Raw genomic sequence first — 17,738 nt, forward strand, 5'->3', positions numbered from 1 at the left:
TCTTACCCATCATTAGTCCCTCTCTCCCTTCTCTTGCCCATCATTCATCCCTCTCTCCCTCCCTTACCCTTTCCTTCCCCACGCCCACCCTTCATTAATCTGCATGCATCGACAGTCACACACACATATTTTATCTTTACATCTGTTATTCCAGTACATCCCCTGTCGAATTTTTAATCCTTCACTCATTCTAGCGCTCTCTCCAACCCACCTTCCCTCCCTCCCACATGCATTCCCTATCCAACCCGTGCCCACCTTTGTATCAAGCATCACTCTCCTGCATATCCCTCTCTTCTCTCACTTATCCTCTCACTTCTCCTCCCTTGCCCACCCATCTTCCCTTCCACCCTGGCCAGTCCTCTCCATCCCACTGACCATTTTTCGTCAGTCTGTGTGCCTCGACAGCCGGTGCCTAAAACCCACCTCTTTTGATGTTACATGCTATATTCCTGCACGTCTCTGCCCATTGTCTCCTCACCTATCCTCCCACTGTCACTTATCTTTCCTCTCCCTCCCCAGCTCATTCCTCTTCCCACACCAAACCTACTGCAATCTTGGAGTTTCCTCATTTCCTACATAGTCTCGCCCTTCGTCTCTCTCCCACCCGTCTCTCCTTGTCCTCCCTTCCCTACCTACCTTAACTTCCTCTCCCAACCACCTTTCCCTCCACCCTCATCCATTCTCTCACTCCTCACGCCCACCTTTCAAATTTGTCCTAACAGCCGGTCGCTAAAACCCACTTGTTTCAGTTTCACATCTGATATTCCTCTACCTCTGTCTATCCATTTTCTTCCCACACATCCTTCCTCCTTCTCCCAGACACCTTTCCTCCCGCACCCACCCATCCTTTCCCTCTTCATGGCCACCTTTCATTACTCGATAGACTGAGCCTAATAGAGACCACTTCATCTTTACATCTGATTCTCACACAGCCTTCTTCCCTCACTCATCTTCCTCCCACCCTCACCAATCTTTCCTCCCCCTCCCCCCATCCATCCCTTACCTCCCCATGGCTAGCTTTCATCAATTTGCATGCCTTGTCAGCCGGTACCTAAAACCCATCTCTTTCAACTTCACTTCTTATATTCCTCTACGACTCACTGTTCATTCTCTCCCCATCCATCCTTCCTCCTGCACATCTTTCCTCCCTCCCACACCCATCCTGGCTCCTCCCCATGGCCACCTTTCATCAATTTGCGTGCCTCGACAGCCGACGCCTAAGACCCGCACCTCAGGGCCTCTCCACTTTGATCCCAGGGCGAGTCTGGGATCAGAAGTGAAGGGAGGCGCGGGAGTTCTTTGGATCAGCTCCTGCCTCTTAAGTGCGGGGAGGTGTTGGAGGGAAGGAGGGAAGGAGGGAGGGAGGCAGGGAAGGAGGGTTAATGAGGGAAGGAAGGATGATGAGTATGAAAGTAAAAGAAAGAGGAAGGGAGGTGAGAGAAGGAAGGATGATGAGTATGAAAGTAATGAGGAGAGGGAGGGAGGGAGAGAGAGCAAAATGGAGAGGGAGGGAGGGAGAGAGAGCAAAATGGAGAGGGAGGGAGGGAGGGAGGGAGGGAACGTTAATGAGGGAGGGAAAGATGATGAGTAGGAGAGACAGTGAAGGAGAGAGGGATGGAGGGAGGCTTTATTAGAGAAAAGAAAAACAGTGAGGGAGGGAGGATGAGTTTATAAGGGAAAGAATGATGTTTGAAAAGAGAGATAGAGAATAAGGGAATGTTATGCGGGAGGGAAGGAGAGACAGGAAGACGAAAGGAAGGGTGATGAGTAGAGTGAGATATCAGTAGAGAGGAAAGAGGGAGGGAGGGAGAATTAATGAAGGAAGGTGTAACTAGAAGAAGCAGTAGTCAAACAGATGGGGGTGGAAAGGGGGAGGAAGAGGAAAGGGAGCGAGGGAAAAAAGAATGGTGAACAGGAGACCGAAAGTGAAGGAGAGAGGGAGGGGGAGGGGAAGAATGGATGAAGAACAGAAAGAGGTATTGGCTGGAAGGAAGGAAGGAAGGAGGGAGGAAGGGAGGGAGGGAGGAAGGGAGAGTCAGTGAAGGAAGGGAGGATAATGAGCAGGAGATATTGGTAGGAATAAAGGAAGGAAGTCATAATCCCTTCAATCCAACGACGTATGTATATTTTTTAAATCTTGCCATCACCAAACGATTTTATTCAGATTAGGGGAGTGGTGTCGTAGTGAAGGGGTAATGGAGGCTAGATCTAACTCCTCCAGTTCCAAAATACGTCATTGATGTGATGGGGTTAATGAGGAAAGGGATGTGCTGGTGGGAGAAAAGGAAGGAGGGAGAGTTTATGAAGGAGGGAAGGTGCTGGAGGGAGGGAGGAAGGGAGAGGTCGCGCAGGAGAGAGGGAGGGAAAATTAATGAGGAGCTGATGGATGATGAATACAAGGCCGTACTGGTGGGAGGAAAGGAGAGAAGGAACGAGACGGCGCGGGAAGGAAGAAAGGAAGGAAGTAGAGTGGGAGGGAAGGAAGGAGAGAAGGAAGGAAGGAAGTATGGAGGGACGGAAGGAGGGAAGGGAAGAAAACGAATGATTTACTGGAAGAAATGAATGAAAGAAAAGGAGAGGCGGTATGGAACAGGGATGGAAAGTAAATGAGGAAAGGAAGGGTAGACATCTGTAGATCAAAAGGATGCACTAGTGGAAGGGAAGGTGATACACTGAAAGAAAGAGGGAGAGACAATGAAGTAAAAACGTAAATATAGTGAAAAAGGAATGGTGACCTTAGAAAGATGCTTTTGGGATGGAAGGAAGAATGGAAGGAAGGAAGGAAGGAAGGAAAGGGAGGGAGGGAAGGATTTTGAAAGAAGAAAGGATGATCTGATGAAGGTGTTTGAGAAAGGAAGGGAAACAGATTCTGCAATAAGCAAAATGAATCGCTACTGAAAAGGTGCTAGACATCCGCCCGTCGGGAACCTGATCTTCCGTGTGACACCTCTCAAGTACCGATTTATTTTGCTGAACTCTTCTCGATTGTGTGACTAAGTAAGATTTCTCCCTAGAACATAAAATCGTCAGGAGTTAACAAGAATTAGGCACCAATTTTGTACCATCGCAGTGGCAACATTATGGAGATTGTACCTGAATAGCATTTCCTTCCCTAGGTAATAAAAGTCCGGAGGTAATAAGGAATAAAATAAGTAAACGATGGTCTCAGTCAAAGGATAAATGTTCTCTGGCCAAAAAAAAAAAAAAAAAAAGGAAGAAAGAAAAAGGAATCTCGGTGAAAACACACACACACACACACACACACACACACACACACACACACACACACACAAAGGGTAAGAGGCAGGTACAACGAAGCAGGAAAAAATTACCCCGAAAAAATATAAATAAATACTCGAGAGAACAAGAGAAGAGAAACGTATTGGAAAAAAATAAATCATGGAGGAACGACAACCGAAAGAAAGTACTCAAAAATAAAGAATGTGGATGTATAAGGTGAGGGAGAGGAAGCGAGGCCGGTGAAGAAGAGGGGTACTTTTGGGGGAGTGGTGGGAGAAGGAAGAGAAAAAAGTACATTTGTGGGTAACGAAGGAGGAGAGGGAGATAAGAACAAGCTGAGAGAGAGAGAGAGAGAGAGAGAGAGAGAGAGAGAGAGAGAGAGAGAGAGAGAGAGAGAGAGAGAGAGAGAGAGAGCGTTTGATTACACATGACACCAAAAATATGCCTCCTACCTATTAACAGGGAAATCATGCCGTTCGTTCATGACACGATAATTATTGCTCTACCTGGCCACATTTAAGTATATTATTCCGAAAAAAACACACACACACAGACAAAAGAGGAAAAGGATCCCAAACATCACAAAAATAAACGGCAAGACACACACACACACACACACACACACACACACACACACACACACACACACACACACACACACACACACACACGAATGCAAAAAAATAAGCAATACGAAACTCAACAAAGAGAAAGTGAAAATATCTCATTATCTTATTTTTCAGGCACATGGGTCCTCCGTTCTCTTTTCCTCCTGCTTAAAAAATAAATAAACAAATACATAAACAAAGGTCACGAGGTCAAATGTTGAATATACGCTAATTAGGCTGAACAAATTGAAAATATTAATCATCACTCTAGAACGTGCACAGCCGTAAATCGCGTCTTCTGAAAAAATCAAATGCTGCTGCAGAGAATGCAAGCTAAAACATACAACTACAAAATTATAACAACAGCAACAGCTACACTAACAAGGACAGCAGTAGGAGGAAAAACAATACTACTAATACTACCACCAATACTAAGATTAACGATAATACCAAAAATACTACTACTAATACTACTACTAATACTAAAGTTGCTACTACTACTACTGCTACCACCACCACCACCACCATTACTACTACTCTACTACTACTACTATTATTACTACTACTACTACTACTACGGTACTATTTATATTAATAATTAAAAAAATAATAATAATAACAATAATAACAAAAGCAGTAACAATATAATAATAAATAAACTAGAAAGCGCGCAGAGAGAGCATACTTCCGCCAATGTCCTTGCCATTAAAAAGGATCCGGATCCGGATCCCCAAATTTAATCAATTCTTTCTTGGTCCATGGCCCACCTTTCTACAAAATTTCATTGAAATTCATTGAGAACTTTTGGAGATATTGTGCTGGATACTCCGGATCCGGATCCGACACCAGATTTAATAATTTCTTCCCTGGCCCATGGCCTACCCTTCCACAAAATTTCATCAAAATCCGTTCATAACATTTTAAAGTAATCCTGCTAACAGACAGACAAACAAACCAACACGGGCTAAAAAATAACCTCCTTGACGGAGGTAACAAATCTAAATACACAGACAGTACTATAATACCCATTAGGAAGGCTGAGTAGGGATCCGAGGCTAGTTTCATATAGTCCTGAAAATTTATGGATACGAGGTAGGAAGCAAAAATACTGACGAAGGATTGATATTGTCAGATGAAATATGTATACAAAAAAAATGCACATAACAAAAGTTACACCTTAATTTTAACTCTTTGGGGAGATATTTGCATGGGGTGTCTGGCTTGCGAGGAGTCGAGAATTTCTGAGACTTCAGTGATGAGTGAATTGGTGCGCGGCTTATTTCACTAGGCACTCTGTAGGTGAGTGGCTCTTTTCACTAGGCACTCCGTTGGTGAGTGGCTCTTTTCAAAAGGCACTCTGTTTGTGTGTGGCTTATTTCACTAGGCACTCTGTTGGTGCCCCGTCTCATTTCACTAGGCACTCTGTTGATGTGTGGCTTATTTCACTAGGCACTCTGTTGGTGTGTGTAGCTCATTTCACTAGACACTGTGTTAGTGTGTGTGGCTCATTTCACTAGGCACTCTGTTGATGTGTGGCTTATTTCACTAGGCACTCTGTTGATGTGTGGCTCATTACCCTAGGCGCCCTGTTAGTGCGTGGCTCTCTATATCTGGAACGGTCCCATCCCATGTGTTAGCGGGAAGAGGGTCAAGATGGCGGTGATAAAGATAATGATAACCGGGCAGTCTCCCCTTAAGCTGAAATTATTATGAGTTCTCAAGAATGAAGTGTTAGGCATTACTGTTTTCAAAGGGCTGGTGAGAAGCGTTTCTATCCCCTTCAACCCCAAACTGCATTAGATCGTGTGGCGGCAGCTGGAAGATAATACGTATCCATCCAGCTGAATACACTCGTCTGGCTGTAGCAGAAAAATGAACTGAAGTCGCGTCATAGAGCTCAGTGTATCGTTTGGCAAGAGCAGGAAAAAATGAGTTGCGGTAACTCTTGGAGCTGAATAATATCACCTAGCAAGAGCGAGAAGAAAAAAAAATAACATGCTTATTGCTTTAGAAAACGGGGACGCCTCTTAGAGTTTATTCTAGCAACTTCAACACGATTCTTTTTTCAACTTCGAAGATTTTCAAATAAGATAATTTAGAAGCTTCATTAACCCAGTCGCTACAAAAGTTTGCCCCTGAACCGCAACACACGGTCTGTTAGGCAGCGGGAATGAAATAAAACCCAACGTCCTCGGATAGAAGCGTTTAAGTGAACATAAGGATGATAAAAATGTCAATAACACGGCGTAAAGGGAGAGAGAAAGGTTCCCATCATATCAATAAGGGACATTACCATACACATTTGCAAGGGATAATCATTCTTAGGTGTGGAAGAGAGAAGGAGGGAGAGAAGGAGAGGTGAGGGGAGAAGAGGAGAGGCAAGAGAAGAAGAGAGGTGAGGGGAGAGGAGAGATGAAAGGAGAGGAGGCGAGGTGAGAAGAAAGGAGGAGACGTGAGAGGGGTGAAGAGGAGAGGCGAGAGGAGAAAAGAGGTGAGGGGAGAGGAGATGAGGTGAAAGGAGAGGAGGCAAGGTGAGAAGAGAGGAGGGGAGGCGAAAGGAGAGGAGGAGGGGTGAGGGGAGAGGAGGAGAGATGAAATGAAGAGATAAAGAGACGGTGAACTTAAAGGGGTGGGTGGAAGAGGAAGAGACAGATGGAGATAGAGAGATATGAAAGGACAGACGAACCGACAGACGGACAGATACCTACAGACAGAAGAGAAGGAAATGACAGAAAGAGTAGCTCGGATAATATGAAGAAATATGGTGGAATATGTTACAGAGGGGGAAATGTGTGTGTGTGTGTGTGTGTGTGTGTGTGTGTGTGTGTGTGTGTGTGTGTGTGTGTGTGTGTGTGTGTGTGTGTGTGTGTGTGTGTGTGTGTGTGTGTGTGTGTGTGTGTGTGTGAGAGAGAGTGAGAGAGAGAGAGAGAGATAATTAGCAAAGTAAGTGCGGGTAAGGGGATGAGTCTGTTATGATGTGGCAGGGGTAAAACAGCTCTGCTGTCGGACCCTGCTGCGGATGTCACTGATTGCATTGCTCAGTTGACCCTTGTGCGGTGTGGTGCGGTGAGGATCTGTCCGTTCTCCCCTTTGGGGCTAAGATGGAAATGAATGTGTTTGAATGGATGAGTAAATGGGGAGTGTGTCGTCCTGTCTCGGCTACCTCCCTTTCCTTGGGGGAAGCAGCCAAGGTATATAGATAGATAGAAGTAAACCATGAGTAAGATATATCACACGCATTAATTATCACCAGACAAACAGCCAGCCAACCAAGCAGACTGACAGACACACAACTAGACACAAACAGGCAAACAAACCGATGGGCAGAGGAACAGGCAGATACATGCGGTGATAAGAAGACAGACAGACAGACAGACAGACAAAAAGACAGGCAGACAACCAGACGGACGCATTCATTCATCAATCCATCTCTCCAGTCAAGACGATATTAAGTGACAGTACTGAGGATAGAGAAAGGTACAGAAAGACTACCAGACAAACAAAGGAAGCTAACCATCCGTCCTTCGATCCATCCATCCAATAATCAAAGACAACTGAGGACTGACAGGTACAGAGACACACAGTCTGACAATCACACAGAGAGGGATTGACCAACAAAACAGAGCAACAGACACTCAGCTATGCATACGAAGACGGACAGAAAATATACATGCAACCAGACAAAGAATACAGGTCCAGACAGCGTGAAAGGCAGGCAGAGACAGAGATAGCGAGACAGACAGATACACACAGCCATCCATTCAGCAAACCATCTATCCATCAAGACTGTCAATAATAACAGTGCTGATGACAGGCAGACAGAGAAACAAATAATAGCTACACAGGCACAGACAATCATCCATCCAATCATCCAGTGGCAGTACTGAGGGCAGAAGTAGACAAACACATCCATCTATCCATCCATTTCACTTCTAATAAGGGCTAATACTGAGGACAGAGACAGACGGCTAACCATCCACTAATCCATCCAATGATCAGTGACAATGCTGAGGGTAAACACTCAGCGATATCATAAATGTAGTAAGGGAGAGAGGGGGAACCATTTACATCAACCAGACACACCCATCCATCCATCTCTCCACCATCCATCAAAACAATATTCAATGCCAGTACTAGGGACGTAGACGGACAGCCACAATGACATAACCATCCATCCATCCACCAATCTAGGCAATAACTAGTGACAACACTGAGGACAGACAGAGACAGACAGTTAGACAGAGACAGATCGACAGATAAGAGAGGCAGAGAGACATACACCCATTCATTTGTTCATCACTGCATCCATCCATCCATCTATCCAGACAATAATCAGTGAAAATGTTGAAAGGAAACTGAGTTGTAGTCATGTTTTATTTATAGAGGAAACTGGAGAACCGACCACATCAACCAGACAGACACATTTATCCATCCAAACAATAATCAGTGACATTATTAAGGGCAGACTGAGATACAGGTAATGCCTTAATTACTGTAGTGGAAAAATTTGGGTCATCCACATAAACCAGACAGACACAGATAGACGTAGACATCCAGACAGACAGACAAACAGACAGACAGACAGAAAGGCAGGCAATATTAAGTGGAAGTTTTGAAGGGAGACACACTGAGATACTGGTAATGCCTTCATTGTCGTGGGGGAGAGTGAGGGACAACTCACATCAACCACGCATTCCCGACTGATCCACACATTACCGACACAAGAGCTGGGTAGGGGTGGTACAAGGGAACGACCGGAAACATTGCTGAGCTGCATGGAGATGAATGGAATGTATGTGATGCGAGGAAGGGGTTGTGATATAATGCCAGAATGTGAGACGGTTAGGGAGCTGTGCGAGGAGACAAACAGAATGTATGAAACGGAGGGACAGACGGAGGGAATGTACAGTAGGTATGAGACGGAGGGAAGGAGTTAAAAAGTAATGCAGCGTGCGGAGCTAAGCGTAGATGGGAGGAATCGTTGGGTTGAAAGCGAGGGAATGACAAAGCATCGAGTAATATGGTTATAAGAAAGGGAGGAGGTCTATACAAACCCCCGATATCTGATAGCCATTTCTGCAGCACTCGCGAACAATGGATGTGGTTAGCCTGCATGCCACGTTACACAGCGCATTCAGCAGTGAGGTAGGGAAGCCAAATACACCTTCTACTAATCCTAGGTTTAACAAATGACTCTTCGGGCTTACTTAATCCTTGGTGCTCTTAGTTTCGCCGTACGATTAAAACTTGCATGGCGAAGGGAAGACCCTAAATTTTTGGCGGACTTCTGTAAAGCGCCTATAGTTATTAGATTTAATCAGTACATGTATTCCATATTACAAGTGCAGCCAGCAGCAACACAGGAAGACCACACACGTTCCAGCTTCGAGACGTGTTTCAGAAATTAACGTAAGAAAAATAGAGGCTTACTTTCCCCTTCGCGATAAAAGTTTTGAGCATATGGCCATTGGTTTTAATAACACAGGCTTAGTATTTATTAGTCAGGATTTTGACCCACCCATTTTTTTTATCTTGTTTAATTGTAATCTTTTGTTAAAACACTTAAGTCTTCGTTAAAAGTCGACTATTTTGACATTTTCGTTATAAACACTCTCAGATTCTTACTGCTGGTTTAAGCCAGAACAGTAAGATTTGCACGATTACTTGAAAGGACACGATATTAAAATTCCCAGGTTCCTATAACTCACCCTCAGCTGAAGAAACTCGTCTAGTTTTAACCAAAATATCACAACAGATCTGACACATCCATGAGAGGATAATTTCAAAATAAATGACAGGAGTATTACCTATTAAAGTTCCATACTACCTATAAAGAGTGATTTTCCCCAGTGTATAGTACCTATGATGTGGATAAAGCTATGATATTATGATATTTCGCAACATATCCCTGACTGATAATGTCGGCCCAATATATACTGTATTCTGTACTTGATTGTCTGGCTACAACACTAGAAACAGTCTCCATTAACCACTGATTACGATCGTGTCCTGAAGCTTAAAATTTATTTCTGCTATTGCCGGACAATTCTGTTTAGCTGAAAACAGAGACCATATAATATCATACGAAAACAAATAAGGTGTGGACGCTGAGCATATAGAATAATGGACTTATGATCGATATGGAGGTATGACGTATGTGTGAAGATGCACATGACAAAGGTTGCGCCTGCTTCATCCTTTCTTTTCTTTTTCCTCCACTGAAGGGAATAGTACAAATGTCCGTCCTTAGCTATTTAAACACCGTCTGGAGATTGCAAGAATAATATGAAAAAGATGTCAACGTAGTGCAGTTCATTAGCATACGCTATTATTCCTGGCCTGTGTCTGCATTTGTCGGGTGGCTGAACACGCATAACGGATGGCGCGAGTGAGCTAGTGATTAGTTAACCCTTATCTAATTATTTCACCAATATTACGGCGATCAGGCTTTCACGGGTCACATTATACAGCTATGATTTGCCACCGTCATTTGCATATCCAATTACACCGCCTGTCATAATTATTATTCTATTTGTTTCAAGGGATTTGCTTGTGTTGGTCAGAGTTTTTGCATCTGTGATGTCAGTGTACGGTTTTATGTGTTTGCTCCCTGTTCATCTCATGTTATTAATTACAACGATTTGACAGCAGTATATTAACAACATTAATACGAAGATGTCTTTATGTCGTTTATTCATTCTGCTGCCAGACGATGTTACTTACCTTAGGAGGGTCCTTGGAAGAGAAACCCTGTCCTGAGTTATATAAAACCGTCGGGGGGTTGCAAGAAAGAACTAAGAATGACGCCCTCGGGTTGAAGGAGTTATAGTTCTCTGATCTGTGTGTTTTCCTATTCCTCAGCACTACCCATTCCATACTCCTTTCGATAATAGGGCTTGCAGGAAAATGAAGATGACGATGATTATTGATGGTGATGATGATGATGATGATGATGATGATACTTTTATGTGGAGTTCATCCAAGAGAGACTGGTGGCTGTATTTCTTTATTCAGTTACTGTGTTCTCTTCCACTCCTATTTCTTTCTTTGGCTTGAATGGCTTTTGTCATCTCGTTCATTTCGTACAATTCTTGATCTTTTCACTTCACTTATTACATATCCTCTTCCCTTCCTTTCCCTTTAGTTCTTCATCTTCTCTCTGTCCCACCTTTTCCTTGTCTGCCCTTCCCTTCTCTTTCCTTTCCTTCTCTTCCATTATACTGAATTCTAACAGTTTCAGTTCCTTTTCCGTCCTGTTCCTTCCCTTCTTTGGCCTTTAAGTCTCACAGTCAGTGCCACTTCCCTCCCTCGCCTTCCATTTCCTTACGTCTCCTCTTTCCTATTTCCTCTCTTCCTCGACACTTCCATTCTCACAAATACACGTTCTTTCCTTTCGATTTTCCTTCTACATCTCATCACTCTTCTTCCTCACATCCATTTTCACAATCACAGTTCCATTTCCTTCTTCCTTCTGTTATTTCCCCTTTCCTCCCTAACTTCCCATTCATCATTCTCACAGATAAACCTTTCTTCTTCACTTCCTGTTTCTCCATTCCTTCTTTTTTTTCCTTTCCTAGCACTTGCTTTCTCGCTGATACATTTTCTCCCCTCCCTCTCTTCCCTCTCCCTCCCATTCCTTCCTCTCTCCTCTCATTCTCACAGTTCCTTCTCCCTTCCCTCTACATCTTACCCCTCCCTCTCTTCCCCAGGTGGTGGAGTCCAGCGGGTGGGGGTGGGAGCACTTCGGTATGCGCTCCGCCGGGTCTGTGGGTCAGCTGTACGCCACACAGACGCTGGACTTCGAGAACGAGACCCACAGGAGGGGATTCAAGTTTATGGTGCAGGTCACGGATAGGGTGAGTGGATTTTCTTCCCCTTTTTTTCCATGGTGTTGATTCAGTTTTCTGTCAGAGCTGTTGAATGTCTCGTTTGGGTTAAGTTTGGATACTGGGTTATGATGATGAAGGTGATGCTGATGATGATGGTGAGAATGACGGTGATGAATTAAAGCAAGAAATGTTGAACTTATACTACCGTATTTTCTAAGTTTTTCTGCTTTGTTTTTTTGCCTAATTTGCTCAGTATCTCTTTTTTGGCTATGTTTAGGTATTGGATTAGGATTGTGATGATGATGATGATGATAATGATGATGATGATGATGATGGTGATGATGATCAGAGAAGTATCTGAATATGCCCGAGCTGTTGGTATCGTTTTCTGCAGGAGTTACTGAATTCTTTTCTCGATCTTTGCTGGGATACTGGATGATGATGATGATGATAATGATGATGATGATGATGATGATGATGATGATGATTAAAGGTTATGGCTAACGGATGGATTTGTTCTTGACAGAGATGCGTTTTATATTTCGTTTTCCCATCAGTCACTGAGTTAACATTTTGCCCAAGTTGTTGGTTCTGACTCATCTGAATTAGTGAAACTGTGTTCTTGGCATGGGCTGTTCATTTCGATTTTGTTAAAGTTAGTGGATTTTTGTATAAGATTTTTCTTTCTACACTGTCGGAAATTGTGGTTATCATTACCATTTACTGCGCTGGGCAGTAACCATATAACCAAATTAAGAAGCCTGGTGGTGGGTAATTAAGGTGCTCTAATCGGATTGAGCCTTTGCAGGTTTATATCCAAAGGGTCGTTGGAGTTTATTGCTCACGTAATGCCGCCCAGGGATGAGTGAAACTGGTCACTCTCATCTTAAATGTAAGGACCAACTTGCCTAGCCCCGGGCTCCTACGCTCCTCATAGGCAACATCGGATTAGATGATGATGATGATGATGATGATGATGATGATGATATTCTGTTTAGGATGATGATGATGATGATGATGATCTCTTCTGATAACGACGTCAAAAGTCCGTTTTTTTTCATCTATCTTCCTTTTAGGTTGTCGGATTTTTCCCTTTTTTGCCCAATTTCTAGAATGGGCTCCCATCTGCTAACTACTATTACTAACACTACTAGCCCATAACTACTGTTGTACTACCACTACTACTAATACGACGACGACGACGACGACGACTCACAGTGTATCTTGTGATATCACCTCCTGTCAACAAGTACAGTATATTTCTTTACTCTTGACAGATATCCCATCATGCCTTAGCGATCACGAACGTCTTTTATGACCCAGTAATGTTATTTTGCCTATCTATCTGTCTACTGCCAGATTCCTCAATCCCGCAAGCAGTGGCCACAAACATGTCGCCTCCATGTCACCTTCCCCCTCCATTTCACTGCCCTTCCCTCCAGCTCACACACTCCTCTCTCATATACCTCTCCACTCCATCCCTCCGTCTTGTCCTCGGCCTCCCTCTACCTCTCCCCCCTCCACCTCACTCACATACACTCTCCTCGTTAGTCTCTCGCTCTCCATCCTCTCCACATGGCCAAACCACCTCGGTGTATTTCTCCTAATGCTTCCTATCACATCCACATCCACACCACAACGCTCCTTCACTTCCTCATTTGTCAGTCTGTCTCTCCATGTAACTCCACATGCTCCTCTCAGATAACTCATTTCCACTGCACTCACTCTTGACTTGTGTCCTTCCAGCAAGGTCCAAGTTTCACTTCCATGCGTTAGAGTTGGTATCACAATACTATCATGCAGCGACTTTTTCACTTCCATGCTCATTTCCCTATTATTTATCATTGCTATTAAAGAACAACGAACCCTTCTTCCTTGCTGACTCTTTCAAACATTTAATCCTCCAAACCTCCATTCTTACTCATCACATTACCCAAGTACTTAAATGTATTCACATTTTCCATTTCCTCATCATCCAGCCTCACTGTACATTTCATGTCTCTCGAATACCATAACTTAATTTTTCCCTACATTCACCTTTACTCATTCATTAACCCATGCAGTTCCCCTTCGTCGTCATTTAACAACACAGCATCATCTGCAAACAACGGTACAGTGAGTTTCCAAACACTGCCCTCTCTCATTAGGGATGCTCCAACATCCATCGCCCTACCTTGTCCCTCTTTTATAACCCCATCCGTATACAGATTGAACATGAATGGAGACATGACACATCCCTGCTTGAGTCCAACATCCAGATATAAAAATTCACCCAGTTCACTATCCACAAGCACTGCAGCCATAGCACCCTCATACATACTCTTCACGGGATTCAAGAGCTTCCCATTTACTCCTTATGTTCTTAATATTGTCCACATTCCTTGTCTATCCACCCTGTCACATACTTTCATCAAATCCATGAAGGCCGCATACAACTTCTTTCCCTTCTCTAGAAACTTTTCCACTAAAGACCTAAGGATGAATATCTGATCCGCACAACCCCTTCCCTTCCTAAAACCTCCCTGTTATTCTCCAAGTAATTAATCTGTTATTTCCCATCTCTGTCAAGAAGTATCCTACCATATACTTTTCCTATTACACTAAGAAGGCAAATGCCCCTATGATTACCACACACTTCTTTTTCCCCTTTTCCTTTGTACAGAGGAATAATTATATCTGACTTCCAATCCTCCGGGCCTCTGCCTTCCTGCCAGGCCAATCTCCACGTCTTACATTATTTATTCTACTACTATCTCTCCCCCATGCTTCAGCATTTCATCACACATTCCATCATTTCCTGGGGCTTTCCCCATTTTGACTTTCTTCATTGCTTCCACAACTTCCATCCTACAGCTCTCTTCCTCCCTTCTCACCTCCCTCCTTTCCCAAGCACTTCCCCTGCCACTTCTATTCGCATTACTTTAATTCTCTGTTTTTAACAGTTCCCTAAAGTGTTCTCTCCATCTGCTCACTTTTTCTCCTTCTCCACAATCAATCTACCATTTTCATCTTTCACTCCCCTACAAACTTCTTGATCACCCTGTCAAACTTTCTTTACCTCCTTCCAGAACATTTTATAATATTTCCTCGTTTTTACACTCAAATTCATTCCAATTTTCTCACTCTCTTCTTACTCTCTCTTACTAATTTTTTTTTACATCACTCTTCTTCTCTTCAGGTAACTCTCTCTTCCATCTCTCAACTTCCTTCACGCCACTGCTCCCCATCCAATCACTCTATGTTTCTTCCTTCGTGCCACAGCTTGTCTTGCCTCTTCATTCCACCATGCTGTTCCTTTCACCATAGTACGTCTTCTGTTCATCCCTCATACCACCTCACATGCTGCACAGATTTCTTCTAGTCTTGCACACACCTTCTACCTCCCTCATCTGCTCCATATCATATTTACCCAATTGCTCCTCCACTTCTCTCTTATATTCTTCCTTTTTTTTTTTTCCAGCCTCTTGCAACCTTTCTATCCTCGCTGTATGGACTACTTCCTCCGGTCCTTCCTTCCATCTATTCTTCCATTGGACGTGAACCTTGACTTTCAACACCACTAAGTGATGGTCCGAAAGTTCACTCCCCCAACCTCTGTTTGCTCTTGCATCCATTACATACCTTCTTATTCTGTCATTCACACACACACACACACACACACACACACACACACACACACACACACACACACATATTTAGTCATTGCCTTCCGTTCATTCAGTTCACCACCCACCCTTTTCATCACTCGCTACCTATACCTGTGGATCATTTTGTGCCCAAGGATGGTATTGGGTATCACCAACCCCCTCCCCATACAAATGTCCACTAGAGCACTGCCATTCTCATCCACTTCAGCAGACACACCCCATTCACCAACTTCTCCATCCACCTTCACATTCCCTACTTTTATATTCATATCTCCGATTAAAATCACTCTCTCACTCCTTTCAAACTTTTCCATGCATACTTCCACATTTGCCCAAAACTCTCCTTTCACTCTGCTTGGCACGATCTTGCACCGACGCATACACAAACACACACAATCGCCCACGTTTGTATTCCTACTTTCAATCTTACCCACAATCCTTGAATCAACTAATCCATACTCTCTTATGTTCTCCTTCCATCTCTTACACACAACAATACATACACCCACTTTTGCCCTCTCATTCTCATTTACTCCCGCGCATACAGTATACCCCATCCATACTCCCACTCATTCGCACTCTCGTCTCTTCATTCAGTCTCAGTTAATCCACATATGTCCACTTTTGCACACTCAAGGACCTGGACGATCTCTCCTTCACCTCATCATTCGCACCCCTTATATTCCATATTGCAATCCGAACCATGTCCTTTGTCCGGTCCTTGGTCGTCGCCTGTTGGTCAGTTCTGGTCCGAAGCTTCTTGTTTGTATTTTTAGTTAGTTGTTCTCCAGGGAGGGACACCAACCCCCCGCCAACCCACTTGACACGAAGGCAACACGTGTTGGTTGGTTATAAGGTTACCACCCAGAGCATGTAATGATATCCTGATTTACAGGAAATCATTTGGCTTGCCACTCAATACAGAGTTACTCCGAAATAGAGTACCACTACAATGAGTGGGTATGATCGCAGGCTTGGATATACAGTTCCATGTTTTCTCTCGATGCACAAGAAGAAATTGCACAGCTGTTTTATTTATATATGGCTTCATATAGCAGTACTGTGCTAAGCTGTAATTTTAACTGATAGTGAATCAACATAAAATAAATAGGTATATTATGCGGCACGACTACAATAAGTTATATACCGGTATATGTATACAGTACTAATGTTGGGAATTCTTCATATTGGCAGAGAACTCAGCCTCAATAAATGGGAGCAGAAATTTAAGAGTTGATCTGAAAGTGGCTAATCCGGAGAGTTAAGGGAATGGGGGTGATCTTCTCTGTTTTTCTCTTTTATTCTTAAAGTGCTGGAAGAGGGAAATAATGGCGGTAATTTAATTCTTTCCGCTCGTCTAAACCAGGAACCTTGCCAGAAGTTGTCAATAGGGAGAAGGGGATAGTAGAGACGAGTAAGGGCCCTGCACTATTTCATGTTTTCTAAAGTATGTAATTACCGTTGCAGCTGTGTGCCTCGTCTGCAGAATTGCGGGGTTTCATTTGTGCTAAAATAATTCTCACCGCCACTATCATCATCACCAACATAATAATAACCTTTCTTTCCCACCTAAGATGATATATGTATCCAGAAGAAGGAATGAGAAAGTACGAGAGCAAAAGAACTAATATTCACATAAAATGGGTCACACTATCATCCACGCATCATTCAAGTCTCCGAAATCTTGCCTATCACTCTGCACATATAAAAAAAACAAAACTCCATGTGAGTCTGAATGGCTCTGATATGTAAAACAAGTAGCGTCTACATGGGTCACAGAACACCATGTATAATAACAGTGGGTTTCCATTCATATCAGACTTCCTTTTTACCCTTATGTCCAATGAAGTACTTTTCGCTTAATTCGTGTTGCAAAGTATTTTATTCGGGACTTTCAGAATGGAGTGTTTAGATAAAGTACATCCTTCATTAACCCCTTCACTATATCAAATCACCTGTTCTGTATCAGGAATAAACTACAAATAACATCCTCGAACTGAAGGGATCTTACGACACGGGGGGAGGTCTGTATGTGTGTAACGGAATGCCTTCACAGCAATTCTTTCAACCCCATGCCGTATTATTCTATCTTACTGCTTCCAAACGATTTTAATCAACTTAGGATGGACGTCCTGTAGTGAAGGGGTTAATAAAAGCTACGTCTAATCCTACCAGTTAATAAATTCTTCCCTACTCTGAATATAATCGTCTGAAGACAGCCGAGTTAAATCAATAAAGCACAGCACCGGAATGAAGGGCTTAAAGTGAATTAACTGATGTCGCTTTCCTAAGAATAAAATTGAAGCCTCTGCTAAAGATACTAAGATGCTGCCAATTTCCCTAGTCTTTCCCTCCGTCCCCCTATCTTGTTTACTTCTTTGGTATGAGCGTGTCTTTATTATGTGTAGAAAAAA

The 17,738-nt window shown here is 43.3% G+C and overlaps 1 protein-coding gene across 1 annotated transcript in view; it reads left to right on the forward strand.

Annotated features, from left to right (window-relative positions):
* Positions 1-17,738, forward strand: part of LOC145413732 (neural-cadherin-like) — a 301,380-nt gene that overhangs the window by 118,970 nt on the left and 164,672 nt on the right. The window contains exon 4 of the mRNA XM_080283387.1: positions 11,558-11,704. Within this exon, the coding sequence (XP_080139513.1) occupies positions 11,558-11,704 (147 nt within the window). The remainder of the gene's footprint in view (positions 1-11,557; positions 11,705-17,738) is intronic.

Source organism: Coenobita brevimanus, chromosome 97 (genome assembly GCF_032717465.1).
Source record: "Coenobita brevimanus isolate Jiangsu-jjx chromosome 97, ASM3271746v2, whole genome shotgun sequence".
NCBI lineage: Eukaryota > Metazoa > Arthropoda > Malacostraca > Decapoda > Coenobitidae > Coenobita > Coenobita brevimanus.